This window comes from Haliotis asinina, chromosome 3 (assembly GCF_037392515.1).
Source record: "Haliotis asinina isolate JCU_RB_2024 chromosome 3, JCU_Hal_asi_v2, whole genome shotgun sequence".
Taxonomy (NCBI): Eukaryota; Metazoa; Mollusca; class Gastropoda; order Lepetellida; family Haliotidae; genus Haliotis; species Haliotis asinina.
This window is the reverse complement of record NC_090282.1, coordinates 67,016,373-67,041,663: the sequence shown is the minus strand read 5'-3', so window position 1 is coordinate 67,041,663 and position 25,291 is coordinate 67,016,373. Positions and strand designations below refer to the sequence as shown.

Genomic DNA, 25,291 nt, shown 5'->3' with positions numbered 1-25,291 from the left:
GTATATAAACCCGCGAGCACTCTTTCACTCACCCTTTTTCTTCCTCTTCCCTCCTTCTATCATGCTGTCTCGCACACACACACACATATTCACACTCACAAACACAGCCACACGTAGACCTTTTCACCACCACGACATGTCACTGCCAGGCAATCTGTTCCATCTGATCAATGACACAAACAACATCATATACCTGGACAAGATACACTGACAGACAGTCATGATTCTTGCAGAAGTGTACATCTTTAGTTCCTGGTATGTATTGTTGACTATCACGTTATACGTGCATTGCAACTTGTCAGTGCCGCACAGTGATTAAGTCATTCATCATCTGTCATTAATGAGTTATTGCAAGGCCACTTGTAACGGTCGATACCAACATTCTTTAAACGATGACACGCGCGGTCAACAACAGATGCACACAAACAAATATCATGACAGTTGTTCTTGTTTGCACACTCTTCTAAAACACTCTTGACCACACTTAAAACTCTGTTTAACTTGGGACAAGACATTGACCTATGCCACAAAGGCAATAATGGCAATGGTACACCATAATGTAACCACTTCATGGAATCTATATGCCAATCCTTAAAACAGGAACACCAGAACAGATCTTGCAGTAAAGATCTGGGCCTAGACTTTCGAAGCTCTCTTAGCGCTAAGATAGTCGTAAGTGCCATACATTAACAGTAACTTACGACCATCTTAGCTCTAAGAGAGCTTCGAAAACCCAGAACCTGGGCATAGGTTTTCAAAGAGCTCTTAGCGCTAAGATAGTCGTACGTCAGCGTTAATGTATGGCACTTACGACTGTCCTATTATTGGTGTAGTACTTAAGGGGGCCACCATGCAGCTGGAATAGAGCTGATTATCACTTCAAATAAACTGGACAACTCGTAACCTGCCGGATTAGCGAACATCATCATATTTGACACACGGTTGATATTCAATAAATAAGATACAGTGTGTCCTAGGGCGGAGGATAGCCTAGTGGGTAAAGTGTTCACTCGTCACGCGGAACACCCGGGTTCGATTTCCCACAAGCTTACAATGTATGAAGCCCATTTCTGGCGTCTCTCGCCGTTTCATTTTTGGAATATTGCAAAAAGCATCGGAAAGCCGTACTCACTCACTACAATGTGTCCATTGTGCAATCATCATGTGTAATCATCCCTGTTAGGGGATTCAGCCTCTTCTCCCATTAGAGCTGAATTGGAATGTTATTACAAGTTCGACTCAACTCACTCACTTACTGACTCATGCACCAGTCTGAAAGGTGTACATGATGTACAAATTCGTTCTTGGTGTACCCGCGAGATGTTGTTCTTGCACACATCGTGATCATAACCACTTTCTGATGTACTTCACCTAGTTTTTACCTGAAACAACCGTGAAACTTTCACATGAAATTCTTCTCCGTCTTGCAAGGCATCAACTAAGAAAACTATTTAATCAACTGCTAGTTAACTAGTTCTGGTTGTGAGAGACACTGTGACTTCACTGGCACAACAATGAAAGAAAACCATGAACTAGGTGCAAAAACTTATCGTTGTTGAACTCGTCAAACTGGCTTATTGACAACACTTTGTCCACGCGACACTACCTTCCAAGACAGATGTATGCCAAGACGTGAAACGGCATAAGCTGTTTGCTTCTCTCAAGGGTGATAGGGTCTGATGCTACAAAGAGGCGTACATCAGGCCTTATTACCCGAGGGAGAATTATGCAACGTGTTAATCTTACTGCCATGTTAAATGAACAAATATGATTTGATTTGATTTTGAAGATCGCTGTTCACTTTATGAAAGGTAAGATAAGTGGCTAAAGATAAGCTAAACGGCAGTAATGCTTTTGACCTATACAATTGAGCCTACTGTTGTCTCCAAGTAATGTCAATGTATGTGAGACAATTCATCTGCAGAATGCACTCATTAAAACAGGAAATAGATTTACATTAAAATCATTCTATCCAGAGAGAAAACCCGTGAAGATCCGGGTTAGAACTGATCTTCAGAAATCAATACTTGCCACAAGAGGCGACTAACGGGATCGCGTGGTCAGGTTCGCTGGCTTGGTTGACACATGACATCGGTTGCCAACAACGCAGATCGATGCTCATGCTGTTGATCACTGAATTGTCTCACTCACTCACTCGAGAGAAAAGATTTTCCACATAGTCATCTGTGAGGTAAATGGTTGGTTTTATATGATAATACCTCTACCTAGAATCGTGCCAAGATAAAGTTATGGGCTGTTCCAATCAGTGGACTGCATACTTTCTAAACTTATAACTGGTGACTATGATAAACGACTCCAATTTGGCAGTGGGGATTATGTGCCCCTTGTGGTCGTAGAGTCTCGACTATGAATATTCATACAGTCGAGACAGGTAATCACAGAAGTAATTCCTCATGGCTGGCTAAGTATTGTCCTAATATATAGACATTGCAGAATGCTATTGCTCCGATTGAGCGCAGTGACTTAGTAGCTGGACGTAAGTAGCTAAAGTAGCCTAAACCCTGTGATGGTGTAAACTGAACCGGTAAATCTGTATCCAGTATTTACATTCTGCGATCAGAATAAAGTCTGAACTGGAGAAAGTGCGTTACAGTTGAACCTATTATATAAAGACCCGTTCTTTTCCACCCGTGGAGATCTGGGTCTCCTTTTACGAAGCAACCTTAACTAAGGTTAACCATTACTCCCATTCTTTAACATCGCACTAAGGTTACCGTAGTGGGTTACGATCACCTTAAAGCTAACGGGATCGGATGGTCAGGCTCGCTGACTTTGTTAACACATGTAACCGTATTCCTATTACGTAGAATGATGGTCATGATGCCGAGGAATGGATTGTCTGATCCAGATTGATTATTTACAGACCGCCCAAGCATAAAACAACAAATAGTCAATCAATTCACTACTGGTTCGATAATAAAGACATGCGTTTCTGTACTGATCTGAAACTGTTTGTTAATTCAATGTTAATTCAATAACGACAGTGACAGTATGGAGACGTGTTAACCAGTGTCACCCTTCCTGCATCACGTCAGCCTTACAAATGCTTAGATGCAAATAACCATCCCTTTAACCAAAATTCCCCATCAAATATACACACGCATGTGATTTAATACAAAAGCATATACTCATAAGAGAAAATAAATAGTCATTAATGAATATTAAGAAGCCCAGTAAACAGCAGCATCAGAACATTCCAGGTTGGACATGTTTCCCTGCGGCGTTTTTGTTCTAAAAATATTGACCCTAAGACAAGTTCGTTATTGTCTTCTGACTTTAAATACTATTATTTCATATCGTATTTTTTTTCACAGAAACACATTTTTAAAACAGTGAGCTGTAAATAGCATGATGTTACCAACGTCACATTACCTAGAAACTCCAACTGTGCAGATCGATCTTTGTGCTGTTGATCACTGGATTGTCTGGTCCAGACTTGAATATTTAAAGATCGCCGTCATATAGCTAGAATATTGCAGAGTGCGGCGTAAACCTGAACTCACCCACCTAAAAACAGTTACACAGAGGGGTAACAAATGGCTTGTGGCACAGGGCCGACTGTTTCCGGACTGGTGACTGAAGTTCGTGCCGACGTTGTTCGCCATAACTCGGCGTGAAACATGAAAATAGAACACTGTCACACGATCGTTTCGTAAACAACAATTTACGTGATCTAACATAAAACGTCAGACATCAGATCTCCTTGGATACCGAGGTTTAAGGGCCATGTGTGTTATATATGTTTTGTGTACTTGTCCTTATTTTGAGTTATTTAACCATTTATCGTTCTTTTGAAGCCTTACGGACCAACAACACATTGTTTTCGAGGATTTAAAGATTCCAAAACTCACTGAAACTGTTAACGTCTCAACACGAATGTAACTTACGACTTATTGTGGATTTTAGATTTAGTCCGTATCACTTGTTACATATCCAGTGTCAAATATCAAATAGTCATGTTACCCATACGAGGTAGAGAGTTTATATTGTATATCCATTACAGAGTTTATATGACATATCTAAAACAGAGAGTGTATATTACACATCAGATGCAGCGGGTTTATATCACATAGCCCAAGCACAGAGTTTGTATTTCACAGATGGTATGTACTGCTTGTATATCCTTTTATATAGTACTAAGAGCCCTTGCTATTTGTATAGCATTTCTGTGCTATTCTGTATAGCTCTATCTCTTTTTCACTTCTACTACCTACTTGCCCACATCTGTCATCTCTAGTTGCAGCAATCTATACTAAATATGTACATACCAAGGACAGGATATTCTAAGTTGGAGAACTTGTTCCTAATCCTTTTCTCTTGGAATAAAATATGTTTAAACCAAACCAAACTAAGAGCCCGTTAGTGACAATATATTCCTTGATATACAAACCTTTGGTCCAGTCTAGTTGAATTATATACTCTTCAAAATGAGTAGGGGAGGGGGACGATTGTCGAAATTGGGAAATTGGATCTTTTAAGAATGTATGTCCGCATGGATTTCATTCAAAGGAAAACTGTTTGTCCAGTTATCCCCTTGTTAGGTGACCGGAGTATGACATAAAAAATTCAGGTTTACAATTTTCAGACAGCAGTGTGTGATTTGACCCTGAAAACCCTGGCCATGCACAGATGCCCTAAAATTGTCGGAAAAAATGGTCTACAGTGATTTATCGACCTGCCTAAAAAAACGTCAAGATTCATATTGACACCCCACGCACGTGTGGGAGTCTCCCACGTTGTGCACGTGCTGCCCAAGAATTGCGTTTTCGTGTTATGATAACGTGACATGATGCTGCATACACAAGACGAATGTCATTGTAACGTTCCTCAATGGGTTTTCTTTCTACCAGACTTCAAATTTCAGGGTCCGCTACTTTTGTTTGAAGAGTATATAGTTGAATATACAGTTCGCGATAGGCTTCACATGAAGTCCATGGCGGAATCCAAAATATCTTCAATATGGTCATTTTCAGAAGGGATGCGCCTACGGAGTCAGTGTCTTACTAAACTAGCCGAGCCTTTGTCAGAACTTTTAGAGTTGATGTTATAGTCAGGGTACAATGACAAACAATTAAATTGGTCACCAAACCTGGTCTCCCAATTTATTTAGTTGTCTCTTACAGCAGATTAACGTTGGTGCAAACTTTATTAACCATAATAATCTGTTTCGGCGGAAGCCTAATGATGCCATCTGTCTGTTTGCAGGGGATCACGGGGACACAGGAGACCCGGGGCCAATGGGACCGCCTGGGCCGATTGGCATGAAGGGAGCACGTGGTCAAACCGGAACTCCAGGGAGAGATGGGAAGGATGGACTTCCGGGTAAGTTACACTTGAACAATGCCCTGGTTAAATAGGGGGTGCACGATGCAGATCCAGGTGAGAATTGATATTCTGCAACCCATGCTTGTTGTAAGCCATGACTAACGGGATCGAGCTCGCGGTGGGCAAGATGCCTCAGGCACCATGCTAGTGATCCAGCGAGGCTGAGGTGTCGGGCACACTTGTGACCGGGTGTAAAAGCCTTGGCGTCAACTTTGTGTGCAGACTCTTCCCGTGTTATTCCCACCTCTAGTGTACAGTACACAACCATGTGCACTTAAAAAAACCCAACAAAAATACGAATCCTTTGGTATATGACCGGATGGTGGCCACAATACTTGCATACTGAATACATGCATACCTCCTTGCGGGTACAGCAACGTGCAGTCAATTTGGACAAAGCACTGTGAATATGTGTCCCAGTCCATCCAGCTGTGAATTGGCTCGCTCGTTAGGATGAGAGAGCCACAATAGACTCGGTGCGCCTAGTGACAGGAAGTGTTGTATACTCCCTAGGGAGTTGAGGAGTATGATGACACGATGTGACTGACATCCAATGAAACAAATATCAGAGCCTTGAGCAAGCACCAGTTGTATGGTTATGTGCACTATATAAATATCCTATAATAAGAACATCGGGTGGTCAGGTTCGCTGACTTTGTTCATGCAAGGCATCGGATCTCAGCAGAGTAGATCGTGGTCAGCCACTCGGTTATTTACTGACCGCCATAGAGCTGGAATAAACAACAAACCAACGCAACATATACTGGACTTTTGTGTAATCTGCTAAAGACATTTCATAGCATAGTTTGCACTATCCCTGTTGAGAGAATCAAATTAGTTCTTGAGGAATGCAGTGATGGTTAGTTTGTTGGTTGTCTAACGCGGCGTACAGCAATACTCCAGCTATATGACGATTAAGTATAATCAAGTCAGGACCAGACAATCCAGTGATCAATATCATAAGCATCAATCTACCCAATTGGGAACACTTTTCAACAGACATATCCACCAAGCCATCGTGCCTGACCACCCGCCCAGTTAGTCGCCTATCACTAGCAAGGATTACTGAAGACCAATTCTAAGCTGGATCTTCACGGGCAGGCTCGTAGAACGATGCTCATAGTTTTGATCATTGGATTGTCTGGTGCAGACTCGATTATTTATGACCACCGTCATGTAGTTGGAATATTGCTGTGTGCGGCGTTAAGCCAACCAACCAACCAAGATATTCAAGTAACCATGACCTAACACTCACTTGCATGAATATAATCAGACTATCACGTTTTCTTCGTATGCCTTTAGAGTATGCTTGCGATGACATGAACTAACATTTCCTATCCCTGCACCACTAACGTCTGTTCCAGGAAAACCTGGCATTCCTGGTAATGACGGACTTAAAGGGGAACGAGGACTTCTGGGATTTCCTGGCAAGAAAGGCCTGCCAGGTGCATGCGACACACTTCACACATCACGCAGGGCAAACAATACTTTAATAACACGCACGTCTTTAATATCACGCAATACGTTAATGCACTACTTTAATAATGCGCAATACTTTAATATCACGCAATACGTTAATGCACTACTTCAATAATGCGCAATACTTTGATAACACGCAATACTTTAATAAGGCAGGTTGACAAGGAGGACAACGATAGTCACATGTATCACGTAGCGAAGATACGAATTCTGGACCGCTTTGTAATTCAAATTAATCTCATGTCGTCTTTTATAATCCAACGTAACTTAATATTTTGTATGATTCATGCTTTTTAATAAGATTTAATATTCGAAATTTGAGTCTTTGCCCTTTGTATTTGATAGCATATATATGATAATTTGTGTTCAGTCACCATAAAAAAAGAGTTTTAAAAAGCCTTTACCCGCAGAAAACAGAATACGAATCTCCATTTCAAGAGGTATTAGTATTTGACGGCAATATAACGTTACAGGACTGATATAATAGTTGACACACTAATGTAGAGCAAACCTCAGAGGATCACGTTGACCCAGACCAAGGTTATTGTCAATTATATCCGTGTCATGTTACATTGCGCTCATGTCCAGATCTTTCGAGTGAGTTGTACGCAGTTATCTCCCTTTACTGTGAAGTTCTATCATAACGGCCTCAAACACTGATGGTATATGAAGACATACATCAAGAGTATGGTCTACTGGAGGACGATTGGTTAACGACGAGAACATGATCTGTTCTAGGCGATAAGGCGCTGATAGCATGGATCGGGTTCTGAGCTAAGATGCTTGCAATTTTTGCTTTGTTAAATTCCAAGGCAATCATCCAATAACGACCTTGTTTACTATTTAAAATAGTCCATTTGATTAGTGGAACAGCTGAAAACTAGGCCAGTCGACAACAACCAAAGGATATTAGGCTCGTATCAAGCCTACCTCCGCAGTTTTTAATAGCCTTTACCGAACCGATTAAATGGCTCTGTTAAACAGAGCATGAAATCAAGGTAAGCTGATTTGATTACGCTGACAGCATAGTGAATGCTGTCGACTGGACACAGATGTCTTTGGCTGAATTCTTTATGTTAGACTGTCACGCATGCAAAGAACAAATATATCAAGCATGTTTCCTTAGAACTCTATATTATCACAATTACACTACTAACTGAGGGTGAAAAGAAAGTATACACATATCATTTTTGTGAAAACAAATAAGAATGGTTCATTCATCGTGATATATTGCTTACCGATGTCAACTTTATGTTTTGGGTGTTAAGTTTTCATATATGTAACGTCTGTAAACGTTTTTCTTAAAGATCAATTTCTATTGTATGGTTTCTTTCGCCCATGCTTTAATACAGCGAAATCTCGGTAGTAAGAACTCTGTTAGTTGAGAAGCCCGCATTCCTGACCAACATATATGGACTGCATAAGATACACACATGAACCGTATATGTCAACAGAGTGTCCATAACAGACCGGTACTCTCGGAGTACGTAGTTTTATTGTATACATAATCAATCAAAAATATATCTAAACATGTGAATGTTTAAACGCATCATGAGCATTCATAGGTATACTTGTTACGTTGGTGAACGATGTCTGTGAACTTTCAGCTAGCTTTGATTCTGTGCGATACAAAACGGAATCGATGTATATTACTATTTACTGTTTTCTCAGGTCCAGTTGGGCCTCAAGGTCCCGCTGGACCCAGGGGCTTAACAGGGAAGGATGGTACAGACGGAATACCTGGAGTACCTGGTAAGTAGGAATAATGTGCACTTACATACGAATAAATGTAGCACATATACAATTGCATTACACTCCATATTTAGCAGCTTGCAAAAACACACAACCTGGTTGCCGACTTACCCGTTTCATATTTTTGCAAATCTATTTGGCCTAAGACTGACTGAAATCTATGCAGTATCTGAAACTATATGGATGCAGTCAACTGCAGAAGCAACTGCTTGTGTATATCGTTGGTCCGAGTCTTGGATTCACACTAATGACTTTTCTATCTTTCTACATCATGGCAGGTGACTCCCTCCCCCACCCCACAGTCAAGCTGACACTCAGTTGACTTAACTGAATTTCAGTTCAAGGAGGTATTAAAAACACTCACGAAGCAAGGTGCGACAAGCGCCGACAACAGAATGACTGTGATTTTATGCCGTTGTTTTCAATATTACAACAATATCACGGCACACCTTTACACACTGTACTCATGTGGCGAATCGAACCAGGGTTTTCTGCGTGACGAACGATCGCTTTACCACTAGGCTACGACTCCATTATACAGAAGATGCGGATACTGAGCGTACATGTGCGTGTATGTGAGGCATCCGTCAGCTGTTTGGATGCTGGGATGTGAGGCATCCGTCAGCTGTTTGGATGCTGAGATGTGAGGCATCCGTCAGCTGTTTGGATGCTGGGATGTGAGGCATCCGTCAGCTGTTTGGATGCTGAGATGTGAGGCATCCGTCAGCTGTTTGGATGCTGGGATGTGAGGCATCCGTCAGCTGTTTGGATGCTGAGATGTGAGGCATCCGTCAGCTGTTTGGATGCTGAGATGTGAGGCATCCGTCAGTTGTTTGGATGCTGGGATGTGAGGCATCCGTCAGCTGTTTGGATGCTGGGATGTGAGGCATCCGTCAGCTGTTTGGATGCTGAGATGTGAGGCATCCGTCAGCTGTTTGGATGCTGGGATTCCTAACATGTTGAGCTGCTGGAGTCCTTGCAAGAAAGGCCTGCCAGGTGCATGCGACACACTTCACACATCACGCAGGGCAAACAATACTTTAACAACACGCACGTCTTTAATATCACGCAATACGTTGATGCACTACTTTAATAATGCGCAATACTTTAATATCACGCAATACGTTAATGCACTACTTTAATAATGCGCAATACTTTAATAACACGCAATACTTCAATGCAATACTTTAATAACACACAATACTTTAAAAACGCAGGTTTGGATGCTGACATATTGAGCTGCTGGAGTCTCACATTTCTCACTGCGGTCATTCTGCATTTACAAATTACCTACAACAATGTCGGGCTTGATATGTCCGCTATGAATTCAATTATATTCATATTCTTTCCTACTGTTTCGTTCCTTATATTCGCTTCAAGGTATCACATTTATAAGCCAGCCGATGCAAAAGATTTGGATGTATGGACGTGTTTGGTGACAAGTATCAGCTGTCATCTTTAATTTGTGCAACGGCAGACCGTTGACATTTAGCCAGAAAATGATACACCTGACAACAGAATCTGCATCAGCATTGTTCAACTCTTATCTTACGACTCTCAAGTTATAGCCCTACGTTAATTAATAATACAACAAAGATATATTTATTGTGTATTTAATTTATGTACTATAAATAATCGAAACATATTTCTTACTTTATATCAATCTAGTTCATTCCTTCATTATCTCCTTCATGTTTCCATTCAGGCGAACCAGGTGTGAACGGTACTGACGGAGTCCCTGGGAGACGGGGTAAAAAGGGGGACAAAGGCGAGCCAGGAAAGGATGGGGAGCGTGGCAGTAGTGGCGTCCCTGGCGTTCCCGGCCTGAAGGGAACAAAGGGGGACCAGGGTGTGAGGGGATGGCCCGGCGTGCCTGCAGCATGCGCATGTGAGTAAAGAAACTGTATAGACTCTTTACTTCTACTTCACATATTAGAGGTTTTCAATACAGCTTTATCCCTCTTCTGTGACTGCCGCTTTAGTTCACCAAATACCTTGCAATAATTTTCAGTACATACTAGGCGTCATTAGTAAAGGGTGAAATGAGATATCACACTTATAAAGAAACATTTCTCAGAAAGAATAGAACCAAGAGTGTCATCATGATGTTTACTGTGTTGACAAACGTGACACATAGTGGCATACAAACACTAAGTTCAACCAGCACTGGCAAACATAAGTTGTACAGACCAAACCCCCAAAATGAAAATGACAGACATGAAGCAGTCGTTCATCCAGTATCTTATGTGCACTCCTTGCGCGTCAATCGCACGCAGGTGCACCGTGTTTTTATACTCATTATCAAGTTCATTAGGAAAACTTGGAGAATCACATTCCATTCCTCTACCAGAGCTCTGTTGAGTCCTTGGAAATCCACTGGTGCCGGTCGACGTGTACACAAGTTGACCGAGTTCATCACAGGCATGCACCCCCGCCAAATCGGTTATACGCAGTCACAGGTGCACCGTGCTTTGCTCTCCATTGAGATAAATCCTGTGCCGACCATCATGGGAGGGCAAACTGAATCTGCTTTCATCTGTGAAGAGAACACCAGACCATTGACGTTGAATCCGTGCTGTCTACTCCAGCTCAAACGCGCCTGCCTGTTACCGTTATGGTATAACTGAAACTGAATAAAAAATGTGCCATTTGTAACGGAATGTATCGGTCGATAAAGAATATAATAATGACATTTCAGCGGCCTGCTGTCTTTTCCCATTCTCTTAAGAACGTTTGTAAACATTTGGCTTCAAACACAAAAGAAGGTTTTACTACTTTTAAGAAATAGTGTGTTTTACTCTTTTAAGAAAATCTTGACTCATCATTAATGACGCCGAGTATACTTTCCTGTTACTTCAACAATATTGTCACTCTAATTTTACTCTAACTGTGTTTTTCATTCCTCCTGAATTTCTATAATAAGTGCCAAAGGCTCCTAACTCTTCACCTGACCTGCATGCTAGACATAGTACTGATTAACCCAACATATTCATACCTCTGTAGTCTCTCTACCTATTATAACCTAAGGTTTATTCTACCCTTGGAAGCATGGTTTCCCTATCGGCATGTGTGCTTGCATGAGTGCATGTTTGCAGGTCGGAGAGGTCGCCCTGGCCGTCAGGGCGAAGCTGGAGAGCCCGGAAGCAAGGGGATGCCAGGTATTCTAAGAATGACATGTCTCTAACACGCATATGACTTATGCAACCCAATAGCAGCTAGTTCTCGTGTCGGTGACTGTTTCTGAGAATACTCTCACTTGTACTTGCATCGAGGCACTGTTACATGGCTGAATAGTTATGCTTTCAAAATATCAAAATGGAGCTTGTGTGACTGTGATATTTATCGTCAGCTGCAAGTGTTTTAAACAACATTCTCACGTTCTCATTGGATATGCAGGGAATGTCTGCATATCAGCATCAGTGGCACTGGTGAGATGTGAATACCCAAAAACCTCATTACCAACTTCATTTATTACTACGACGCACGTGTAATGTTGGCCGTTATAACATCTGAACCAATACCAGTGAACTGGGCCCTTATTCTCGAAACGTTCGTAGGCCTAAGAATTCCTAACTCTGATCGTAGTCTATGTGTTAGGAATGGGCTTAAGAAGTTCGTAGGGCTACGGACGTTTCGAGAATAGCTAACCTGGTTCGCTTCTAGCAATATTTCACAATATCATTACGGGGTCCACCAGGAATGGACTTCACAAATTGAAACCATGTGGAGAGTCGAACCTGGTCTTCGGCGTGGAGATGGAAAATTAATATTTAACCACTAGGCCAGCCCACCGTCTCAAAGCGATATAATTCCTGTAAGCAAAATTCAAGACTTGTCATAGAAAGTATGAATTATCTCCAAATGGAGATTCGCCATAAATCGTCTCACACTAATAAACCTTACCACAAAGATTTAGGATATGCTAAACTAACTTAGTAACATCTGGTCATGCACTTTTATGCATGACGAAAGTTTGAAGACACTTTTATACTTGACAGTGCCTGCAGTGCATAATATACTAGTCAAAACATGCTTTTCATTCCATTGACTAACCTTTGTCTACTACTAGGCGTCTACCGTTTCCAACAATCAGTACTAAGAGTTGCGAAGTCGTGCGACATCGTTTAATGAGTTTAAGCATGTTTCGCGTGTTTGAATAGGCGACTCTGAGCGCTCCCTAAAAAGTACACGTTAATCAAACTCGAATGTCACAATGACTCATTTAAGGAAATTCCAAAATGATTTTTATGAATGATATATACTCTTATATCCAGGTCACATTCAATGTCTCTGAGAAAGACACAATAATGAGAATATAAATATATAACATTTATTGATCTTATATAAGACGCTAATCCTATTTACATGTGCTGCATTCGCGGTAGAGTTGGTCACTTGATGTGGCATTCTTGTCGTGAAAGCCGATTAAATGCTTTGAATAAGGTTCCAGTTTGAATGGTTGATTGGGTGTAATCATGTCGCACTAGCAGTTTGTCCAGACGTATTATTTACAGGCCAGTGTGGTTCTGTTGACATTCACTTCAAACGTTTGTAAAGTGAAGGTTGCCATGTTTGAAAAGCAGATAGGTAAAGTGAAGGTTGCCATTTATCAAGTGCAGATAGGTAAAGTGAGGCTCGCCATTTATCAAGTGCAGATACGTAAAGTGAAGGTTGCCATTTGTCAAATGTAGATACGTAAAGTGAAGTTCGACATTTATCAAGTGCCCATAAGTAAAGTGAAAGTCACCATTAACAAGTGCAGATAAGTAAAATGAAGGTCGCCATTTATCAAGTGTACATAGGTAAAGTGAGGGTTACCATTTATCAAGTGCAGATAGGTAAAGTGAGGGTTACCATTTTAAAGGTGCACATAAGTAAACTGAAGCTCGCCATTTTTCAAGTGCAGATAGGCACAGTGAAGGTCACCATTTATAAAGTGCAGATACATAAAGCGAAGATCACCATTCATGAAGTGCAGATAAGTAAAGTGAATGTCCCTATGTATAAAGTGCAGATAGGCAAAGTGAAGGTCACCATTTATAAAGTGCAGATACGTAAAGGGATGGTCACCATTCACGAAGTGCAGATAAGTAAAGTGAATGTCCCCATGTATAAAGTGCAGATAGGCAAAGTGAAGGTCACCATTTATAAAGTGCAGATACGTAAAGCGAAGGTCACCATTCACGAAGTGCAGATAAGTAAAGTGAATGTCCCCATATATAAAGTGCAGACAGGCAAAGTGAATGCCACCATTCATGAAGTGCAGATAAAGTTAAGTGAGGTTAACCACTTATTAAGTGCACATAAGTGAAGTGAAGCTCGCCATTTATCAAAGTTATCAAGTGCACATAGGTAAAGTGAAGGTTACCATTTATCAAGTGAATATAAGTAAAGTGAATGTCACCATTTATAAAGTGCAGATAAGTAAAGCGAAGGTCACCATTCATAAAGTGCGGTTATGTAAAGCTACTAACAAACATTGCACCGTTACAGGACATGTTTTCTGTTGAAGGTCAAGGCCAACAGAGACTACATCGTATGGTATTATTTATATATGTCTCTATTGATTTGAGTTTACCAAGACACACGTCAGTCAGTCACATCAATCACCAATTGTGATACATCCAGTCACACCTGCTATTCCGATCGGTCCGTCCAAAATCAAGGTGTCAGGTCAAAGTGTTTTATTTCTATAATTTATAATCGATAGTGACTAAATATTACTTCAGATTCCCACAATTGATTATCCAGTATGTGGCATTAACAATGTCGAGCTTTAAAAGTGCACTATATAACAGTGTCCCTCGAGCTTTGATAATTACACTTTATGCAACAATGTCAATCAAGCTTAAAATGCACTGTATACAACAGTGTCCCTCGGGCCTTAATAAATACACTTTATGCAACAGTGCCCTTCATGCTTAAAACTGCATTTTATGCAACAATGTCCTCCGTTCTTTAAAGTACAGACGTCATACATCATGTTGCTTCGATCTTCTTGCACCTCGGATTCTAATTAATGACACACACGCGCGCGCACACACACACACCATCTCAAATTCCAAGTAGCAGTATATTTGTACCGAAGCTCTATCTTGTCAGCTGTATAAACGACAGGATGTGGCGTCTTATCGTCAATTCGAAGAGCTAGGCTGTCACCCCAAACCTGTTTCTAACAGGAGTTTGGATTCACAAGGTTGCATGGCACCAATTTCTGCCAGTACTGAGATTGCAGTTCATGAAGAATGGGAAAATAAGCATCATCACACGATAACAGAACAAAACCAACATGAGTAGTGATAACTGCCTATTACATTTATGCAGGCATGAATCATGAGAACGTTTGATTAATTTTGTTTCAGTCTGGAGACATGTTATACAAGACTTTGAAAGACACAGATATTATCAACAATGCAAGAAATATAATATCGTCTCCGTGTGCCATCAAAATCTGCTAACCGGCGCACAATGTATTACCTAGATATAACAAAATGGTACTTGAGAATGTGTTGCAAGGTTCTTCCTGGTTAATTCCACCAATTTAATAATGATTTAAAGGATACATGTCAAGGTCACTGTTCACCTGAAATTTACCATGTGCTCGATGGTTTCATTCTTCATTTCATTTTTGCGTGTGTAGAGTTCCCGCCGTTTTAATATTTTCCCTCTAACATTAGTTAACTTTATTTTTATGTCCTCACACACGAATGATACACCGTTCATAAAGGTAATTCTCTGTTTGTATCTTTTCAGGTGAGAAGGGGAGTGCCGGTCAGATGGGTTAGTGATTGACAACAGATGTTGTATCGTGTCGACCTATCACAGAAACATTTAAGATGGGAACAATCTACTTTTTTATTCACAGAGATTACGTGTAGTATTTAAAATACAGCCACGGTAATAACCCAGTAACAAAATGTCAAAAATTAGCTCCTGCTGCAATTTAAAAGCGCAAAAATAATTTTCAGTTTTCTTTGATAATATCATTTTGAGTTCACAATGCATGGATGTTGAATACAATTTTACATCGCAGGACCAATGGGCCCAAAAGGTGTTAAAGGAAACCGTGGCGATGATGGTATATGTCCAGGTGAGATGCATAACTGATTAATATATTGTGCAACCTTCCACATGACAGGGATTTAAGGTTTCATGGCATAATTTATAACTACGCAGATATTGGCATTCCATGATTATTTTGCGCATTGTACTGGCCATTGCTAGCAGCTCATGTACAGCCATTAGAGCTGGTAACTGTTGCACTACAACTTAGACATTGTCACATTTTACATTTGGGTTCGAATCCCACATGGGACTGTACCAAAACATAAAACGAGATTCTAAACTTTACTGGTCAAAATGTTATCCTACTGTAATACATAAAGCATATGGCAATTTGACACTGTCTTCACATACCTAGAAGCTTCAGACTGGATGTACATGTTCTACGTGATGCTTAGGTGACATGGTGATGACTGGGCGGCTTTTCCGATTGAAAGAAGTCACATTCCCACATTTACACGTTGCAGCATGCCTGTCTGCACTGTATTTAGGTTTTACCTGTTTGCAACTATGATTGTCAACGCTGCATATATGTCTGTACCTATAACCAATACCTGTAACGATTACTAATACAGGTACTGTGCTTATACAACCATGTTTATCTGTTTCAGTTCGATGTAGTGGAAAATCTACTACAGTGGCGACAACGTTAGGTGAGAATCATTCCACTATACATAAATGGCTCTTATTTTATGATGTGCAAAGGTTGATAACGGAAATAGCAACGAGAGGAAGAATGGAACGTTTTCATTAATGCTAGCAAATGTCTGGTGGAATGCGGAGGGGAATCGGTTTCAGATAATGAAATTGTTAGAAGTGGTTATTCTCAAGCGCTGGTGGTTGAGTGATTCGGGTTTGAAGGGAACTCAGTGACTTGTCATGTTTATGTGCGATGAAGCCACTGTAACACATATTATGGTGGTAAATAGACCAATGGCCGATCTCTCGTTAACGCTACGCCGGTCGTAAACGTAGAGTAATGACAGTCGAAGCACTAGGATAACTTTGTGCAAGTTGGTCCAGGGCCTAGATTTTCCAAGCTGTCTTTGCGCTTAGATCGTCGTGAGTTCATGCACTTACGACTGCCTTAGCGTTAAGAGAGATTCGAAAATCTAGGCCCTGGTATATACTGAAAGGCAAAAGAACCTCGCTGGAGATTGTGCCCCAAACGTCCAGTGGCTAGTTGTTGATTTTTCTTTAACCTTGCCATAGCTGCTGTGTTCAGAAAACAAGTAACCACTACCATTCAAGCTACATTTTCCACAAACGAAAACATTTGTAACCTCAGTCTCAGACATTACTTTGCTTGGTCAAAACAGGTTATACGAACACGATTCATGTTTTCTTCAAACCTGATTTCCGGTGTACCTTAAAAATAATAAAAAGGTTCAAATACTCCATTGATACTTATGTGTCATTTCCAATATTACTACGTTTCTTTTGCCTTTCAGTATATACAGTTCAGACAAACGGGGATTAAAATGTGGTAGTTCCTGGAACTGGATTAGTTGATTAGGTCGTCACTGCTGAAGTGAATACTTTGCAACATGTTGAGGCATATATAATGCCACTTGTTTCCTTTAGGGATACTTCGCAGTATCATTGTACCTGTCGACAATATAAATATCATTATTTGTTGTTAAATTATCAACTGTTAAATGTTCAGACACTCATGAAGATCAGGATTAGAATTGATCTTCAGTAGCCCATGCCTGTCGTAAGAGACGACTGACGAGATTGGTTGACCTTGTTGACTCATGTCATCGTATTACTATTGTCCAGATAGATGCTCATGATGTTAATCACTGGATTTTCTGCCCAACGCGTTTATTTGCAGACCGTTGCCGTATAGCTGGAATATAGCTGGGTGTGACGGTAAACAGCAAGCCAAACAGCAATTGTATGTGCTAGTGATTGTACACGAAGTTGTATTCACAGCCATTAGTTACCTTTGATCGTGCCATACTTTTTCACGTGTAATCCTTTCACGAATACGCACTATGTATCAAAATGCCAATCTGATCGTAAAAGAGCACCCAAACTATCATGTTGATGGTGTGCTATGACATATTGCTACATAATACGTCCGTATTAAATCTGTGTTAGCCACAACAACGACCACAACGCCTATTCCAGTATTGCCACCGCGGAAAAGTAGTGAGTACTTCTATATGTGTTTGACCAGCATGCGTGCCTACATGCTAACAGCATCCAGATTCAGTACTAACTCCACACTGAGCATCCAGTATTGAAGGTCATCTTAGTTCTGCACTGATGATATGTGATGTATGTGAGTGTGTGTGTGTGTGTGTGTGTGTGTGTGTGTGTGTGTGTGTTTCTCATAACTTGACTATGACTAGCTAGCTTCGCCTACAGAATGTTGATATGTATGATCTTAATATCACCAAATGGAACCATAGTTTAAAAACAACACCCTCATTGTGATTATGCCACTATCCGGAACAATCAATCAACAGGACTTCCTCTATCACTAGCACCGTCGTTAAGTTAAAACGACAGCAGTGTTCACGAGACTGCTAAAATATTTCAAAGCAGAAGTAAGTTGTAGAAACTATCCTCGTCACAGTGATGATTCTTAATGCACGATGCATGAAGCTTCTCGAGGAAACCATTAAGGTGAGGAAGAATAGTTAAAGTCAAATGCTCCCTCCATTCCTATTGAGCACGTATTATTCCATTTACAAAGGTATGACGATTGTGGAATTATATACAAGTAGTCATAAATGTCGTAATGAAGTTATTGTTCTTGTCTTTGTAGTCTTATTCTGGCAGACTGACAAGGTTAACTTGAAATAGCTTCTGTCTTGAACGCCCACAGGTGCCTGTCATCGGTTCTTTCGGCACAAATAACATGAACCCAATTCTCGCGTCTTCCGTCATACTTGCATCCAAATCGCAACAGAGTATGTTATGGAGATTGTAACAGCACGGTTATCTCCCTTGGGTATGCCTTATCCATTACAATTTTTTATAATCATAGTTTCTGGTTTGCACGGGTCGGATATGTCGTCTTCACATAGGACCAGCGAATATCAGAAAGTTAAATGTATTTCTCTGTGGTCAGTAAGAAGACTGGAAAACATTTCTCTACAATTAAATATACTGGACAAATTATATTAGGGATATTGGTTTATTTATGATTGATATTTCATCAGTGTGTCAGTGAAGGTATAGATCATTATTCATAATTACAAAATTTACATATACCCCAGTATAGTAATAATCGGCTTATTTGACACTCACATCCTGGCACATTGCCTGCTCAGGATGCTGCGCACATTACTATCAAAGGACACAATCATACTGTTCGATAGTCCCTAGGAACCATCCAGCATGCCGTATTAAAACGAATTGCAGGAGTCTTTTTGCAATCGTGTTTTATAGCGCTCACTGACTTTGCAACAGCGGGGAATTGTGAAAGCCTTACGGACAAAGCGTTTGCTGGTCACGCCGAAGATCCCCGTTCGATTCCTCAAGGAGTGTGAGGTTCATTTCTTGTGTCCCTCGTCAGTGTTGTTGGAATGTGGATAAAGCCGGCATAAAACTACACTCATTCCATGATACATATAAGACATGATCTGTGATCATAGTAGTCCATGCACGGTGGTATGACGCAACGATGTAGGCAAAGTAATTCAACGTGACGTTGGTAAGACGTTAAGCGAGCTGTCACCAGGACAAGAGGAGTCTGTCCACATACTGGCAATGTGAGGAAACAAAGGCGGTTTCGCGGATGGCCTAGTATCACTCACGGGATAGTGTTGACTGGAACACTATAGTGCAGCATCTTAGTGCTAGCAAATCTGTCACTGCTAATGCCAGCGATGACATATAGGTAACTTTCACAAGTAACACTGAGATCACATTACTGTTGTACAGCTAAAGATATATACATGAACGGTGTGCAGAGGATATGATGGTGCTCTCGTCAGTTACGTTTCTGATCGAAAGTATTTTTTTGCAATCGAATTTGTATAATTATAAAAGGTGAGTAATGCAACTAAATATGTATTCATTCGAATCTGTTTTAAAACCCATAGCTCTTTAAACAAGGTGATAATGGATGCCGTGTGTCACTCTACAAATTATCTTGGTGTATTATTTTTACGGCAAGTCAAGCGCGGATTGGATGCACTACGGTAACATCGACACAACTGAAAATGAATGCGTATGTTGTGATATTTTCAGGTGCTAGATCCTCCAGAAACTCCGGTGCTACATTACATTTAACCAGCCACCATGTGCTTCCCCACCTGCTGACTACAATGACGTAGGACATAAGTGTTGTCGTTGTCGTAGCCTGTCACGTTCCTGTAACCTTTCAGTTTCTTTTGCTTTGATTGAAATACTTCGCTGCGGAGTGGGCGTGAAAAATAACAGAGAATGACGAAAAGTATTGCTGTGAAGTCCTTTGAAAGGTTGGAAAATATCGTTAAACGAGTTACGCGTATCTGTCATGTAAAGAAGAAATACAAGGAGAAATTCCCTTAGTAATAAACAGAGAGTGCGTTTTACCACTGCATGACAACCGCCCTACGGATTATTAAAATGCACATCATGCATGTGCAGCGTCGTTGTCCGTAAAAACAGTGTCGTCTTTGTTTTTGCGTCTTTGCACTGCCTTGCCATATTTTTTTATTCATGTGACGGATGTTATCTGATATGATGTTATTTATGTACATGTACAGCGAACCCTCATTAATCACCCAATGGGGATTCTGGAAATACTGGTTATAAGAGAAGGTGGGAAGATGGATGGGGTGGTCAGAATCGGTGATTTTTTTTATGGTTTTGTGAGCTACTCACCTTGAATTTTCTATTATATTAGTTTCGATGGGGTCTAACGTCTCTGCATTATCGACTGATGAGATTTCACTGTATATTGCTTGCTTTTCAAAACAAAATGATCGTCATTTACGAGATGTGGTAATTCTGTTTTGTAGCGACATGATGTTAATTGAAGTTGATCAACAATCAAGGATCTCCAATAAGGAGAATACGTTCACACGCTTTTATTGCTAAACAGACGCATATTTTAGAATAATATAAACAAGCTAAGATATAAAATAATATCTTGAAATATCCTCTAATTTATAGCAAAAGAAACGCATAATGTTTTGTTCATTTTTCTTTTGTCTCTAAATAAAAAACTTGACAAAAAGCAAGAGCTGCATTTCTTTTGTTGTTCAGTATAAAGTGACTGACATACGTATCGGTGTATTTGGGTATGCAAGCTAGATGCTAAAGTATTGACATAAAGAAAGTTTTCTTGTCTGTTTTTCAGTTTGTTCATTGCGAGTAATTGGTAAACCCTTGTTTAAAACAATCAAAGACAAAGAATGGGGTGCTTGGATGTATGACACCGACCCGACCACTCCGGCTAATGCTATGGCCGTTTGGGTGACGTACAATTATACCGGAAACAAGGTCTACAAATACCAGGACGATCGCGAATTTCGGAATAACAATCCAATGGAAATCGCCGACTTGGGAATCACGAGGTACTATGGCACCGGTCACGTGGTGTATCGGGGATTCCTGTACTACCACGTCAGGGGAGGAGACCAAATCGTCAAGTTCGACCTAGGACAGAAAATTATCAAAGAAGTTGGGTCTATCAAATTCTCAGCACACTCACATGAAATGTTTTTATATTCTTCTAAGCGTAATTATTACGATTTTGCCGTTGACAAGAATGGACTGTGGGTTGTGTATGGACGAGATGCAGATGATTCTATGGTTCATATTGCAATGCTTAACCCTGACACCCTGAAAATAATCAAGTCAATTGATACGGGTGTGCGGTCGGGTTACTATGGTAACAGTTTTGTGATATGTGGCGTTTTATACTTTATACAAGATACAAGCGTACCCATCACAAAGATTGCGTATGCTTTTGACATGTACAAGGAAAGGGGGAAAAACGCCAACATACGTTTCATAAACCCATACAGTCATAATAATATGGTGTCCTTCAATCCTCGACGCCAACGAATTTACGGCTGGGACAACGGCAAACAGGTTGAGTATCCTATGCTGCTCCGATGAACCTTGACAATGGCATTGCAGCAGGTGACAGGACTGTTCAAAAAGACACTTTGCCGACAGCATCACATATCTGTGAACATGCCCCGAGTCACATGTAGACCGAATAGAAAGTTATAACCATTTCATTTTATGATTTGTTATTGATATTAATGACAACAATTACACATGAGGCATGATGTGTGTGCTTCATAGATATGTGTGTGTATGTGTGGGTTCATTTGTCGCCAAAGACCATTCTCTGATCGCATAATTGTGACGCATTGAAGGGAATGAATCAGACGTTTGACTGTTATAAATACTTGCGTGGCTAAATATTCTGCATCGGTCTTGCGGACTCGTTATGTGTAAATTAAACACCGTCATAGCCGAGACAGAATTGGAAATATTCTCTGGGTATTGGCTGGGTCAAAATGGTGCGTAGCATTGGTGTTCGCAGTACGTACTTCTAGTGTTATATATATATATATATTGAGCGTTGTGTTGAACACATTCATAGACCATTGCTCCGAACAGTGTACTTTCGAACTTCCCTTTTCAGCTGTTATATTTTCTCATGATTTTAGTGGACAATCATTCCTGTATCTGACTTGGAGTACGTACGACTTAAGTCTGTGTTATGCATGTTGTGTGTGATAATCTTGAAGCATCATCAGATGCAAGTTGTGTCTTATCTCAGTGTAATCCATTATCGTATTGTCAGATTACCACTCAATAATGCTCAGATTCAAAAGGATTATTGATATGATGTTATGTACATGTCAATATCATCTGAGGTACTTTTGTTTGTTTCACTTTGTGTGTGGATTGCACTGATTGTTTTGATGCAGTTGGGCAATATATTAATGTACATACACTGAAACCCCACTAATCCGGACTGTCTTGGGTCTTGTGTCCGGATATTCTGGTTAAGAGTATTTGGATAATGAGTCCTTTTCGTATATGGGCCGAGGTGAGATGTAGAGACTCTTGAAGTCAGGCTACGTACACACATTTGTACTAATCTCAAAGTACCTCTATGCCCGCCCATCGCTCCTCCGTGTATAATCAGGACTAATAACGGTTATACACAGAGGTAAAATAAGGGATCATATGAGAGCTCAAGTGTTCCTTTATTTGTTTCCAAGTTGTGCGATTCAAAGCTTGTGAAGAATCCTGTGAAAAAATCCTGTGCCCGATAAGTTCTTTTTTATGCCGATAATACCAATACACCTGGAAAGGTAACATTATCATTTCACATATCGTAATATCCATACATGCACACACATAGAAACTGTCCGCAATGTGGGGTGTCCGGATTAGTGGTGGTCCGGTCTATACCTATGGGTGTTATAGCTCTAACATAATGTTTTGAATGACAGATATCCTTGCAATATGCATGTGCTTGTTATGTGAACAGTCAACATGAGTGTTTTTTTTCTTGTTCATTTGTATGTATAGGAATTTATAATTGATGTGTATAGCATGCAGATTTCTTTATACCTATATATACGATATGTGACAACAACGATTTATTTCTGTCACCGTGTTAAAAGTGTGTGTTTTAACGTTGTTCAGTATCGCATATTAGGTTGTTACATGTAAACAAACTGATTGAAACAATGTGATATATAAAATCGTCGGTTGTGATGCTCATTTGCATGTAAGCGTTGATTGAAACTTTTGTAGTGTTTTGATGTTTGGGAGCCCTATGTAGGCGTGTTGGCATTCTAGATTGTGTATGATAATCTAAACTGCAAATGTATGTCAAACGTCACATCGGCACTTCCTTATATAGCTAATACGTATTTTATATAGTTTTTATTTGTGAAGCTTTTTGACCTGGTGGAGATTAATTATATCTGTATGTGACCGCCTCAGATGAGCATGTGAAATTCAATTTTCCGTTTCGGCTCGAGTTTAATTGTTTGCTTTGGGTTCAGTTGTTGATTAAGAGGCGTTCCTACTAGGGTTTTCGAATTGTACTATGTTTCCACATGCCGCTTTAGTTCTGGGCCGGAATGTCCTAGTTCAAGGGTGTACACGTAGACAAAGTCCTGAGATTCATTCTGTCTAGAGTTTAGTTTCGACTGAGGGTTGATGGTGCTTTGGTTTAGCAACGAACAGAGGGTCCCTCTTACTCAGGTGTAGTTCTGGACCAGGTTCATCTCTTGTTAGTGTATGGCTACGTACGTATAGTTAGTGTTTTAGATCAGGGGTATATGTAGGATTTAGTTATGGACTTGGTTATTGGTTGGTTGCTGGGGTTTAGTTATGAGCTGAGGATCTCCCTTGTTTGGTTGTAGTTTTGGACCAGGGTCTTTTCTTTTGTTGGTGTTTGGTAATGGACCAAGGGTTAGTGTTGCTAGGGCTAACTGATGTTTAGTAGTTGATTAGGGGCATTTGTAAGGTTTACGTATGGACTAAGGCTTGGTCGCCTCCGTCTATAGATCAGTATTTAGGGGTTGATCAGGGGCATGTGTAAGGTTTATCTATGGACTAAGGGTTGGTTGCTGGGTTTATTGACCAGTGTTTAGGTGTTGATCAGGGGCATTTGTAGGGTTTACCTATGGACTAAGAGTTGGTTGCTGGGTTTATTGACCAGTGTTTAGTTGTTAATCAGGGGTATTTGTAGGGTTTACTTATGGACTAAGGGCTGGTTGATGGGATTTAGTCATGAACTAAGGGTCAACCTTGTTAGTTGTGGATCAGGGTTCCCTCCATGCATGTTCAGCTCCTTCATGCTGTGGTTAGGTTTTCCGTCTGTGTTCCCAGGTATAATACTTCTCATTGTTGTTATTGGCGCATATACTTGGTGTGGCTGATATCCTTTTAAGTGTTGTGCTATTTTATCCTCCTTTGCACTGGTTGTGAGATGTACAATGTATAGCGGTAGCATGGGATTAACACTTCCTTGCCTTACTAATATGAACGTATGTTTATTTTACCTCATGTTGTAATTCCCCTGAGGTTGGCAACGTTGCACGGCTGCTTTGTTCAGGAGAGACGACGATAGAGTTTGTGATAAGTGAGGCCAGACTTCTAGAACATGCAGTTCAGCTTTGCAAACAGATACTTCCATTCCGTGTGTGTGCCAAGTTTACACTCTTGCCGGAAATAAGGCGTGAGCACTTTATTCGTGTAAAACAACTATAGGACTATAGCTGATGTTGGCCGGTTTGCTTGTTTAGTTTTTTCAAAGGAACGTAAAATTGATATCACCATGTCAGTGATTCCTAAACATATGACAAAAGGACTGAAAGGTTGTATTAGGTACAGTGTCAGACAAAGGATGTTCAGCTATTATTATAAACAAACCAGTAGCCACTGGTGTAATGTCACTGGTTAGATTTAGTCAGAAAGCAGCTCTGTATAGTAAACATGCTGAAATGGGTTTGTTCACATATATTACCGCTGATGAATATGCACATTCAGTGACTTGTAAAGGACAGTGTATGTGAATAGTTCCAATAGCAGTATACAGTTATCATACCGATGTGTTCATCACGTTTCACATGCAGTGCTCATAGCTAACTGTTATTGTAAACACTATGTTGTATAAATAAAATGCAGTTGAAATCGTTTAATAAATCTTTTAGAATTTGGT

General features: G+C 40.4%; 1 protein-coding gene across 2 annotated transcripts in view; it reads left to right on the top strand.

The window, feature by feature from the left end:
* LOC137278330 (collagen alpha-1(X) chain-like) overlaps positions 1-25,291 on the top strand; it is a 58,242-nt gene extending 32,951 nt beyond the window's left edge. The window contains exons 5-12 of one of the 2 annotated variants that reach the window (XM_067810601.1): positions 5,227-5,343; positions 8,497-8,577; positions 10,283-10,465; positions 15,331-15,357; positions 15,611-15,667; positions 16,251-16,292; positions 17,746-17,796; positions 20,945-25,291. In XM_067810601.1, coding sequence (XP_067666702.1) covers positions 5,227-5,343; positions 8,497-8,577; positions 10,283-10,465; positions 15,331-15,357; positions 15,611-15,667; positions 16,251-16,292; positions 17,746-17,796; positions 20,945-21,708 — 1,322 coding nt within the window. In that variant the 3' untranslated portion in view covers positions 21,709-25,291. Of the gene's footprint in view, positions 1-5,226; positions 5,344-8,496; positions 8,578-10,282; positions 10,466-15,330; positions 15,358-15,610; positions 15,668-16,250; positions 16,293-17,745; positions 17,797-19,848; positions 20,826-20,944 lie in introns of those variants that run through there. The other variant, XM_067810602.1, reaches the window with a different exon arrangement.